The sequence below is a fragment of the Phyllobates terribilis genome, unplaced genomic scaffold (assembly GCF_046119375.1).
Source record: "Phyllobates terribilis strain yellow unplaced genomic scaffold, ASM4611937v1 Scaffold_2__4_contigs__length_985480577, whole genome shotgun sequence".
Taxonomy (NCBI): Eukaryota; Metazoa; Chordata; class Amphibia; order Anura; family Dendrobatidae; genus Phyllobates; species Phyllobates terribilis.
In genome coordinates this window covers 856,981,186-856,993,782 of record NW_027362762.1, presented here as the reverse complement: position 1 = coordinate 856,993,782, position 12,597 = coordinate 856,981,186, and the positions used below count along the sequence as shown (strand labels likewise).

The following is a 12,597-nucleotide window of genomic DNA, read 5'->3' as shown; positions in this document are numbered from 1 at the left end:
TCCCACTCATCTGTGTCTAAGCTCCTCCTTCGGCCTTGCTCAATGGTCTGCTGCAACCACTCGCAAAGATGGCCACGTACTAGACCTCATCTTCATCCGCCTCTGTTCCCTATCTAACCTCTCTAACTCACCTCTCCCTCTTTCTGACCACAACCTACTTACATTCTCTGCCCTCTCCTTTCCAGGTCCACAATCCCCACTCCACAAACTTGCACACCCTCGCAGAAATCTCAAACACCTTGACCTACACTCACTCTCTGAATCCCTTCTCCCTCTTACAGGCATAAATTCCTTACATGATGCAGATGTTTCTGCTTCTTTTTTATAACACCACAACAGCTGTAGCTCTCGATTCGGTCGCCCCTCTGACACATACCAAAGATCGCACACTCAATAGGCAACCCTGGCACACCAACCTGACTAAAGAACTGCGAAGGGCCTCCAGGGTTGCTGAGCTGAGATGGAAAAGATCCCACTCCAACGAGCACTTCATTGCATTGAAACAATCCCTCACTATTTTCAAGTCCACGCTCACAGCAGCAAAACAAACATACTTCTCATCTCTCATATCCTCTCTGTTTGACAACCACAAACAGCTATTCAACACTTTCAATTCTCTCCTCCGTCCCCCAGCGCCTCCTCCCTCTCATCTCATTTCAGCGGAAGGGTTTGCCTCATTCTTCAAGCAGAAGGTTGACACTATCAGAAAAGGCTTTTGCCTAAAGTCCCAACAGCCTCACCTTATATCTACTCAACCTTCCTCCTCCAAAACCAACTTCTCCACCATTATAGAAGATCAAGTTTCCTCTTTACTCTCCAAATCACACCTCACCACCTGCGAACTTGACCCAATCCTGCCCCACCCCATCCCTAACTTTATCACAGTATTCATCCCAACTCTAATCCACCTCTTCAACTTGTCACTAACAACCGACGTCTTCCCCTCATGTTTCAAACATGCCTCAATCACACCCATCCTCAAAAAACCCTCCCTTGACCCATACTCTCTGTCTAGCTATCGCCCCATATCACTTCTCCCCTATGCCTCAAAACTACTGGAACAACATGTGCACCTTGAACTATCCTCCCACCTCTCCTCCTGCTCCCTCTTCAACCTCTTACAATCAGGCTTCTGACCGCGCCATTCCACTGAAACTGCCCTGACTAAAGTCCCCATCGACCTACTAACCGTCAAATCCAAGCAGCATTACTCTGTACTCCTCCTCCTGGACCTGTCATCTGCCTTCGACACAGTGGACCATTCCCTCTTAATCCAGACTCTCTCATCTCTTGACATCATGGACTTGGTCCTATCTTGGATCTCTTCATAGCTATCAGACCAGACATTCAGCATCTCCCACTCACATACTACCTCCTCATCTCGCCCCCTATCTATCGGTGTCCCCCAAGGCTCAGTTCTAGGACCCCTGCTCTTCTCCATCTACACCTTCGGCCTGGGACAGCTCATAGTCTCATGGCTTTCAGTATCACCTTTATGCTGATGACAGAGATCTATCTCTCTGGACCCGATATCAACTCCTTACTAACCAGAATCCCACAATGTCTGTCCGCTATCTCATCCTTCTCTGCCAGATTTCTAAAACTTAACATGGACAAAAAACTGAATTCATCATACCCCCCCCCACCTCACTCACCCCCCACCCACCTGACCTATCCTTCAAAGTTAATAGCTGCCCACTCTCCCCTGTCCCACAAGCTCGCTGCCTCGGGGTAACTTTGGACTGTGATCTCTCCTTCAAACCACAAATCCAAACCCTTTCCACTTCCTGTCGAGTCTAACTCAAAAATATCTCCCGGAACAGCACATTCCTCAGCAAAGACGCTGCAAAAACACTATTGCATGCCCTCATCATCTCCCGCCTCGACTACTGCAACCTCCTACTCTGTGGCCTCCCTTATAACCCCCTTGCACCCTCCAATCTATCCTAAACTCTGCTGCCCGACTAATCCACCTGTCCCCCCGATATTCCTCGGCCTCTCCCCTCCGTCAATCCCTTCACTGGCTCCCCATTGCCCAGAGACTCAAGTTCTAGATGTTAACCCTGGCATATAAAGCCATCCACAACCTGTCTCCCCCATACATCTGTGACCTAGTCTCCTGGTACTTACCTGCACGCAACCTCCGATCTTCACAAGATCTCCTTCTCTATTCCCCTCTTCTCTCCTCTTCCCACAATCGCATACAAGATATCTCCCGTGCATCCCCCCTACTCGAACTCTCTACCCCAACATTTCAGACTCTTGCCTACTGTGGAAACCTTCAAAAGGAACCTGAATACCCACCTCTTCCGACAAGCCTACAACCTGCAGTAACCATCGCTCCACCATACCTCTGCACGACCAGCTCTACCCTCACCTACTGTATCCTCACCCATCCCTTGTAGATTGTGAGCCCTCACGGGCAGGGTCCTCGCTCCTCCTGTACCAGTCGCTGTCATGTTTTGTTCAAGATTATTGTAAATGTTTCTGCTATGTATACCTCTTTTTCACGTGTATATACACACCTTTTCTGAAAGGCCACAGAGGCTGCAACACCATTAACCATGAAGACCAAGGAGATCTCCAAACAAGTCAGGGACAATGTTGTTGAGAAGTACAAGTCAGGGTTGAGTTATGTAAAAAAAAAAAATATATATATATATATATATATATATATATAAAAAATAAAAATATCCCAATCTCTAATGATCCCCAGGAGCACCATCAAATCTATTATCATCAAAGGGAAAGAACATGGTACCACAACAAACCTACCAAGAGAGGGCCGCCCACCAAAACTCTCAGCCTGGGCAAGGAGGGCATTAATTAGAAAGGCAGCACAGAGACCAAAGGTAACCCTGAAGGAGCTGCAGAGTTCCCAAACAGAGACTGGAGTATCTGTCCATATGAGCACAATAAGCCGTACACTCCATAGAGGTGGCCTTTATGGAAGAGTGGGCAGAAAAAATCCTTTACTTACACACACAAATAGGAAGGCTTGTTTTGAGTTTGCCAAAAGACAAGTGGGAGATCCCTCAAATGTATGGAGGAAGGTGCTGTGGTCAGATGAGACTAAAGTTGAACTTGGAGCTGGAGCAGTTTTGCCTTGGGGAATTTGCAAAAATCCCAGTGGCAAGATGTGGAAAGCTCATAGAGACTTATCCAAAGCGACTTGCAGCTGTAAAAAGGAGGCTCTACAAAGTAATGACTTTAGGGGGATGATTAGTTGTGCACACTGAAGTTTTCAGTTATTTTGTCCTACTTGTTGTTTGCTTCACAGTAAAAAGTAAACCAAATGTTCACAGTTGTAGGCATGTTCTTTACATGAACTGATGCAAACCCTCAAAAAAAAAAGTGAAATGCCAGGTTTTGAGGTAGCAAAACACGAAAAATGCCAAGGGAGGTGAATACTTTCGCAAGCTACTATACTTGCTCAGCATTTTTTGTTTTCCAAGAAAATGTCTTGAAGACGTTTTAAGACACTGATTGTGAAATGGACTATATTTATGTGCTAGTGTATAGTTACTACCAAATATTTACATCTGGATCTTGTATTTCACAGGTATGGACTTATTCTTCCCAAGAAACTGCAACAGAGAAATGTATGTGCACCCAAACATTCAGCATTCGCAGATGATTCTGATGAGGAGGTAAGAGAAACAAACCAGTAACATCCAGCGATCCGGATTGTGCATCTCTTGGTACCTTAAGGGGAAAAAGGTTTAATAGGCGGCACAAGAGACCCTGTTCTCTTCATCTGGCAAGAGGCAATTTGCGTATTTTATTTCCCAGAGATCTCCCTATGACAGTTTGGAAGTATTTTTTAAGGAGAACCCCCTCCCCCCACTCCCCTGACCCATTAAGGTCTCTCATCCAACCAACTACTTTGCTACTTTACACTGAGTTGTTTTTTTACCTTTTTAAATAGTTTTTCCAGTTTCGGAAAACTCCTGTCACCCAGCTGCAATTTCTTTAAATAAAAACAACATGTTGTGCTTTTCTCTGCCTAACCGGGTCCAGCGCTGAGTCTCCGGTGCTGCTCCCGGGGTCTGCTATTATCTGCAGCACTGATGTCATGTCGACAGCGATACAGCCAATCAGTGAGCTTAATGAGCGACATGACGTCAAAGTTGCTGAATGTTGAAAATCAAATTTTTTGAAAGGTAACATATTGGGGTCAAAGATATGAGTGCACACATGGTTTCTTCCTTTCTATAAAACATAGCAAAATGAAAAAAAATGCACTGCAAACTGCATTAATAAGCTATAAAAAAAACTTCTTACTGTATGCAATTTCATTTAGTGCAATTCCAATAACCATTTCATATTTCGTATATATTACCATATAGAGATGAAATGTCCTTAATCCTTGTTTGGCAATTGTAAACATTTTCTTTTGGCACAAATGCCTCCAATATGAGATCCAGACTCCAGGACATGTAGCAGACACAGGAGCAGTCAGTTCCAAATGCACTGACTTAGGCTACGTTTCGGGGGAACACCCCCTTTTTCAAGCTAAACAAGCTCAACTTTTCCAACCTCTCATCATATGAGAGGCCTTCCATCCATTGTAATAATCTTGTTGTCCACCTTTGAACTGACTCTAACTTCTGAATATCCTTTTTAAAATGTGAAGGCCAAAATTGGATCCCATATTCTCTAGATGTGGCCTTACAGGGATTTATATAGGGGTAATAATAAGTTGGGATCGCAGGATTTTATCTCTTTTTATACATCCTAAAATCTTATTTGGTTTTGCGGCTGCTGCTTGACATTGAGTACTGCTGCTCAGCTGACTTGTAACCAGAATACCCAAGTCCTTCTCCTGTTCTGTAATCCTGAGTATACTCCCATTTAATGTATATGCAGCAATAGGATTACTCCAGCCGCTGTGCATTACTCTACATTTATCTACATTGAACCTCATTTGCCAAGTGTTTGCCCATTCAGTCATCTTATCCAGATCGTTTTGCAATATTGTAATGTCAAGGTAAATTTTTCATATCCTACATAGTTTGGTGTCGTCAGCGAAAACTGACACTTTACTCTCAATCCCATCCACAAGGTTATTAATAAAGAGGTTAAAAAGAATCGGTCCTAGCACAGGTCCCTGCGGCCCCCACTGCTGACTATGTCCCATTTAGAGAATGTACCATTTATGACGACTCTTTGTTTCATTTCATTTAGCCAATTCCTTATCCATCTGCATATAGTTCCCCCAAGTCCTTGCTTCTGTAGCTTCAGTATAAGGCTGCTGTGTGGTACAGTATCAAATGCTTTTGCAAAGTCCAGATCAATCACATCAGCCGCATTACCAACATCAAAATTTGCACTTACCTCCACATACAACCCAAACATGTTGGTTAGACACGACCTATCCTTTATGAATCAATCCTGGTTGTCAGTTATTATATTATTCTCTGCGATATACCTCTGCTGGTCATCTCTTATAATGCCGTTAAAAACTTTGCACATTTCCAATGTGAGACTTATCAGTAGTTTCCTTGATCCACCTTCTTATTTTTCTTAAATATTGGTACCACACTGGTCATCCTCCAGTCCTGTGGCACCAACTCTTGTTCCAAGAGAGTCTAAAGAAGACTAGATACAGCGGTCTGTCAATAACTGAGCTCAGCTCCCTCAAGATCCGTGGATGAATACCATCTGGCACAGGGGATTTGTCAGTGTTTAATTTGATCAGTCGCAGACGTACTTCTTCTTGTCGTAAACAACAGTTAATATTGAGGTTTTTAGATTAGTACTTTCAATTGGTGACAATAGAGAATCCGTTCTCTTCCTCTGTGAAGAGGCTTCTTGCCGACGTATGCTGGAATACCTGAGCGATGAACTTATTGTGCTCAGAATAGGTGAGAATGAGATACCTCTGTCTCATATGACCGCTATAGGCATCTGTAGGGTTCAGGAGTCCATGGAACCAATCAGTTTATGCGCTCGGTGCATTTTCTGACAAGTGTCATTTATTCACATGGACTGGGATGTCCAATGCTAGTGGCTAATGGGCGTACAATATCTTGCGAATTGTTCAGTCATTAGCCACCGCATGTGGGCGCAGCTTCATCCGTAATGTGGAAACCTAGCGTTACATTATAGCTATACGGATCTACTTTCTTTTCATGTTGGGAAAATGTAGTAATCTGACATTTTCATATCCATTTGTTCTTCCCTAAAGTAAAGCGGGTTCGGGGGGCAGAGGTCGTTTCTAAAGCCCCTTAGCTGAGAAGGATACTGCTTTGTCATAACAAAGGTGATTCATTATTTGGGGTTTTTTCCAAAGCTGGGAAGTTTCTAAAGTCCACGAAGCCAAGCGTAGTGTTTATTTCAAGAGAAAACCCAGCATATGACGTGCTTAGCGCACATTGCTAAGAAACGTAATGTTACCGGAGTAATCATAGTTAATTGTTACATATCCCTACCGGCGTATGTAGATCTGTACATTGTCAGGAACACTTACTGACTGAAGAGGAGCTGAATATGAGTTGCTATTACCCAGAAAATTAAAATTGTGCATGGCTTTTTTTTTTTTTTTCTTTACACCTGAAATGGTGTATTTTAATATGAAGACATATTTTGGTATCGTTTTTGTGTTATCAAGAATTCTTACCAGAGTTGCTGCTTGTTTTCTGCATTTTTACTTGCATTTCGTTGCATTATTTATGCATTTATTTGGATTGGTGAAAAGCGCTGCCAAAACTGTGAAAGAATTGACATGCTGCAGACTTGGAAACATGCACATTGATGGTTAAAATAGGCAAAGAAAAAAAAAGCAACGTGTGCATGAGATGTCAGAAATCTCATTTATTTTGCTGTTTCTGGAAAACGCAGGATTTTTAACCCATTTAATAATCACTGCAAAAATGCAGTATGTGAACATACCCTTCGGCTGACAGCTATCTCTTTCATCTCCTCCAGCACACCTGTATTCTGTATAAGGCCACGGCCCCACTATCGGTATTTGGTCAGTATTCGGTCAGTATTTTTTCCCAGGAGTGGGTGATAAATGCAGAATTGGTGACTTGTTTCTATTATACCATTTCTCTGATTGTTCCTCACCTGGTTTTGGCTCCCGCTCCTGAGAAAAAATACTGACCGAATACTGACCAAATACTGAAAGTGGGGCCGTGGCCTTACAGAGTGGCTCCCAGAGTCATCTGACCGCGTCTTATCTCCCCCCTGAACTAAAGGATCAGGCGATTGAATTCCAACTGCCCGGTACTTCTCGCCTCCTTCATCATCCGTCTGCGAACTGGGAGGCCCCCTTATACATTAGACAGTCCGCCGATGGCTTGGGGCTATAGAAGGGCTGTGCTGACACCTATCTAAGGTTTTTGGTTACTCAAAGAACCAAAAACTCATTTACTGTCGTTTTCGTCTTAAACTATCTTTTGTAAACTGGCCCAACAATTTGTGAGCGGTGCACCAGTCTCTCACCAATTATAAGGTCACACAAATGGGGAGGAAATTGAATGTAATGGTGGTAAAGCGTGGTGGGGGTCCCAGTGGTTGAACCCCTCCCTAATCTGACCTTTATATAACAAAGTTTTGTGGGTAGAGCTCCCAATAAATTGTGTTTCTTATTGTAATAATTTTAGACAATTTTTGTAGCTCCCTAAAGCACCTGTGTCCGAAAGAGAAAGATGGCCACTGGGACCCAGTGCTGCTTCTTCATTGATTCATGGGCATTTATATATTTTTCGATTGTGACGAGGACCAGTTAAAGGACTATTTGTCTCCCTGTTGGAGGATTTTTATTAACCAATCAGACTTAATAAGTCAGAGATGCAGAGGCCCTAAACTGAGATCCTTGCTAAAATATTGAGAGGGAAAGGTCACAGCTATAATTCCAACCCTTGGCTATTAACATGAGAGGTAGCTGGCTGTGCTTGATGTGTAGTCTTCATTGAAACAAAGGGGAACTTTTGGAAACCTACAAGCGATCATCCTTACATGGCCACCTATAATCAGACACCTGGATTTAGACTCTTGAGGTGGCCTTACCTGTACAACCACTTCATATTGTCTAATAATACTTGTCTACTGCTATAGACTTGTCTATTAAAAGGGAACCTGTCCCCACGAAAATCTCTATTTACCAACAGATACAGTGGTAATCTTCAGGTAAATGGCATTTAATGGAAGCACAGCTGCAGGGAGAAAATGAATTATTATTCTCTCTGCAGCCGCTCGCTTCCGGTCCGTGGGGGTGGTACAGGGAGCAGTTAGTCAAGGCTCACAAAACAGCGAGCGGGCTCTAATCACTCCCCTGCACTCTGATTGACAGTCTGCTCTGCACACAATGGCTGCACAAATGCTATAGAGCAAGCTGTCATTCATTTTGGCTGGGCAAGATGAGCCAGTAATTTCTTCTGTGCTTTCTTGTAATATTTAAGCTAAGAGTAATATTTATGTCATGCAAATGAAATATTCACAATGAAACAGATCAATGTACTCTCCATCTGGCTGTGTCTGACATTGATTGTTAGTACTAAGTTCGAATTCCAATGAATAAGATCAAATTCCAGCCCATTCCGAGAAGAAAACATCAATAAACACTGCCACTGTGAGACAACACACCGCAATCATCCTTGGGTTTTGTCCAAGATTGTTGCAATCTGCAGAACTTTCCTTTCATTCTATCTGATTATCAGATGTGTAAGGCAGCGCTAGTCATCATACTGGGGGATACTCGCTGCACCGGGTCAATTAATGCACACCAGCAATGTCTTTTCAGTATTTTAGAATGCAGCAGTTTATTATTTTATCATAAACCGCAGTTCACACATATAATGTCCACGAGCCCCAAGTGGCAGACAGGCCCACTTGGCTCCATATACATCGTTCAGCAAGGTAATAATATAGCAATGTCCCTATCAATGTCCATATAACGCAGTGTATTACCTTTGCCGGGTTTTTAGCTGCTTCAGTCCATTTGGTTTGCCACCACTGTGGCTTTGTGGATTCCCAGATGGGGGTCTCTAGCCGTCGCTCCCTCTGAGGCTACTGGTATGTCTTTCACACTTTGACATCCAGCCTGCGCCTTTCAGGACTCTTCACCAAGCCGGCTTTCCCTGCAAGGCCACTAGCATCCACATAGAGGATCCAGGCTCGACCTTTCAGGCTGTCAGGCTTCACTCGGCCTCACACGAATGGTGTCCCACACACGGGGAACAGGCCTCACGCCTATCACACTGTCTCAAGACTACCAGGGTTTATATACCCTGTAGCGCACACACACACACATACACAGACAGGACCTTAGCTGATGTCACAGACATGTGTTCAGACCTTTTGTGTTCAAAAGGACCTGTGTGATGTCACAGTCATGTGACCAGTCAGCTGAGGGGGAGGTACCTGGTCGGCCAAAACATACCCTGGACCATACAGTAATGCCAAGCAAGGCGCTGCATTACAGATGTTAAACATGTATGAGCACGCAGCCGGAGATCCTGGAGGAAAGGTGTAAAGCTGGTCATATACATTGGATGGGTGACGGACAAACAATGCATCGGCTGATCGTTCAGCCGACTCTCCCATATGCAGGAGCGCTTGTTTGTTCGAGTGTTCCTGTGGTCTCTATCGCTGACTTGTCGGTCTATCTCTGGAAGAACAATGCAATGGGCCCTCCGAAGTCGGAGATGAACGATCGATCTCTCCAAAGACCAAAAGTCGGCTGGAGCTTTCTTACACATTAGTTCGACAGCCGGACCCATGGAGTTCGGCCAACATTAGTCTCATGTGTATTGGTGCATAAATTCCCCTAGGGTAGGTGGGTGAGATATCTGGAGTTTCTTAGCAAATTCTTTTTTTTTTTTTTTTTGGAAAGCATAATTTCTGAGTCTGGAAGCTAATTTGTTCCGAGTTGACACATGAGATAGGATGCTATTTTATTCAGAAATTAAAAAAAAAAAAAAAAAAAAAGATGACTGCCAATCAGGGGCTAAAAAATATCTAAGTCAGTAGTACTTAAACATTAATCTCAGTAAGCAACTCCTGAGTATAAGGGTTAAGAATCTAAAAATAAATATTTTGAATTCTAAATAAAATTTAACTTCAAACCTCAAATTTCAAGATAATTTCAAATAAACATTTGATATATTTAGGTGTAAGGTGGTCCTTGAGGGTCCCTAGCATCACACGATTCTAGTGTAGGGTATGTAATGTGTCTTATATCAAATAGGGAATAAATACAAGAAACCCAATTTGTATTTCCAGGGGCCGAAGCTAACAGAGTAATCAAAAAAGCAATATAAAGCGCCACTCCAAAAAGAAACTACACAAAAAATATACCTTTACACGATATACCAAAGCAGAATCCTTCATATAGGAGTATAATTCCCATGACCATACTGATGTGGGAAAACCGTCACATTTCCCCTGTCTTAACACAAGGTTCATCAGAAAACCCTGCAACAATTCTTGTCACCTCAGAACAGTCACAGGTCTGTCTGTACCTTTTAGTAAGTCAGTATATTTAATGTTTCAATCTTATTTATTTTCTTCAGATCTTGCTCCATTAGTGCAGAGCTGTGATCTTTGACTACTCTATAACTACAGTGTGTACAGGAGTCTGCGGTAGTCTTAGACACGCCTCCTGCCTCCTCATTGGTTCAGGCTGCTGTGTTGCATCCTCAGATTGGCTACTTTGTATCAACGCAATCCAGATTCACCAGGAGCTGAGTTCGTCAACGACTGCACATTGTACATGCCCGATTAAGGCATTTAGAGGCATTAGAGGGAGTTTCCAACATTATTGACCAGCATTGGTGGGTAACGTTCAAAACAACATTGGATAAACCTACTATTCACACGTTTTACACAGCTAAGGATAAGAGTATGCCACATGAAAACTTCAGTTGTCTTACGGCTTCTTCTGTGTTGGGACACTTTAGCATTTATGCGCATGTTCTAAATTTTTCCCATAATTTTTGGATTACAAATGTTATGTATGGCAAAGCAGATCCTTTTTTTATGAAAGCGTGCACTTGCCCAATAATCAAATCATTTTATAATTTTTCAACTAGAATCTTCAAACTTTCTCGCTTTTGTTCCCGCTACATGAAAACTTCACCGTGCCGTGCCCCGGCTCATCAGCAGCGATGACGGATGTTATAGAAACTCTTTATTAAAATGTGTAGAGCAAAGGGATGAAATATAAGGTAATAAGACCTCCTGCTCACCGTGCCTTTAACAGATTCAGAGCTTGATGCTATCGGTTTTTCTTTTTCCCTTTTGCTTACTTAATATAACATTTTTTATTAGTAAGGTATTAATGCCAGGCGTTTAGAAGATAAGGGGCAGCGCTCGGGGAGAGATTCATTTCCTGAGACTTATCAGTGGGGAAGAGCATCTCTGCCTCTGAGCATTGTGTTTATAACTGGGCTCTAATAAAGTCCGGCCAGGGGACCGCTCACACTTTACAGCGATCCTATCACTGGTATATTGTCTCTGTTTTTCCCAGAAACAAGACCTGTTATTCAGACCTGAAGACAATTACTGTTGTTTAGTTTGTTAGGTTGGGCTGCTATTGTCATATTACGGGTTTACGATTTTCTCTTTTTAATGATTTCTATATGTGTATATATAAAAGTATGTTTTCTCATTTGTTACGGATATAGAAAGTCTATTATGATGGTTTCTTTATTTACAAAATTTTCACAAAATTTCAAAATCGACTTTGTTGTTTTGTTTTTATGTCAAGTTTAAAGTTTTTCTGTTGTTTTCTCCATTCATTTATGGATATTGCAGAGCTTCTGATAACCTGTTACAAATCTGGTATGAAAAATGGTTGTGCATAGGCAGAAAGCTGCCAATCGGTGATGGGGGCAGGGTTATACAGAGCTCATGAATAGGACTACATGGCAGCAGGTTTATTAGACCTCTAGTGATAATCTGCTGATAAAACAGTGATTATATCAAAGATACAGCAAGCAGCCCAATAAGTGACACATCACTGGAATCAGGGCCTATGTCTCTATATTATGCTGCTCTCAGATTAGGATTAGGTGGCAAAAACCTGTTGACTGATTCCTTTTAAGGGCCTGCAGCCTTCTGCAATTGTCTCTTTCCATTCTTTTTTACTTGCCAGAGCGCCGTGCATTTTGCCAGGGTATGAGCTGCAGTATCAGACACAATCGCTACAAAGTTGTGCAAGTAGCTCTGACTGGTATACAATGAAGAGAGTGCAATGCGCTCTGGAGCACCGCGGCCCCTTCAGTCGGCCGATCAGTAGGAGTGCCGGGAATCAGACCCTCAAAGATCTGATTTGAAATGCTTATTCTAAGAATTGGCCATCAAGATTAAAGTCCCAGAAAAGAGGTTTCCCAAGATTGAAAGTTATCCCTTCTCATCTCCCCAGCGATCCAGAAGCCGGGGTTTTGGAGAGTCCTCCATTCCATTCATTGACTATGGGACTTTCAGAGAAAGACGAGCACAGACAATTTCCAGCCGTCTCATAGATAATTGGCATGGCGGTGTGCATGTGGGACCTCCGCTCCGTACAGATAGGGTCCTGTAGAGTCCTGTTCAGCAGCTGTGTACACAGTGATCAGCAACTTATCCTGTGGATAATGGATGACTTTC

At 42.9% G+C, this 12,597-nt stretch overlaps 1 protein-coding gene across 1 annotated transcript in view; it reads left to right on the top strand.

Moving 5' to 3' along the window:
• Positions 1–12,597, top strand: part of NSRP1 (nuclear speckle splicing regulatory protein 1) — a 75,282-nt gene that overhangs the window by 23,420 nt on the left and 39,265 nt on the right. The window contains exon 2 of the mRNA XM_073667967.1: positions 3,563–3,650. Within this exon, the coding sequence (XP_073524068.1) occupies positions 3,563–3,650 (88 nt within the window). The remainder of the gene's footprint in view (positions 1–3,562; positions 3,651–12,597) is intronic.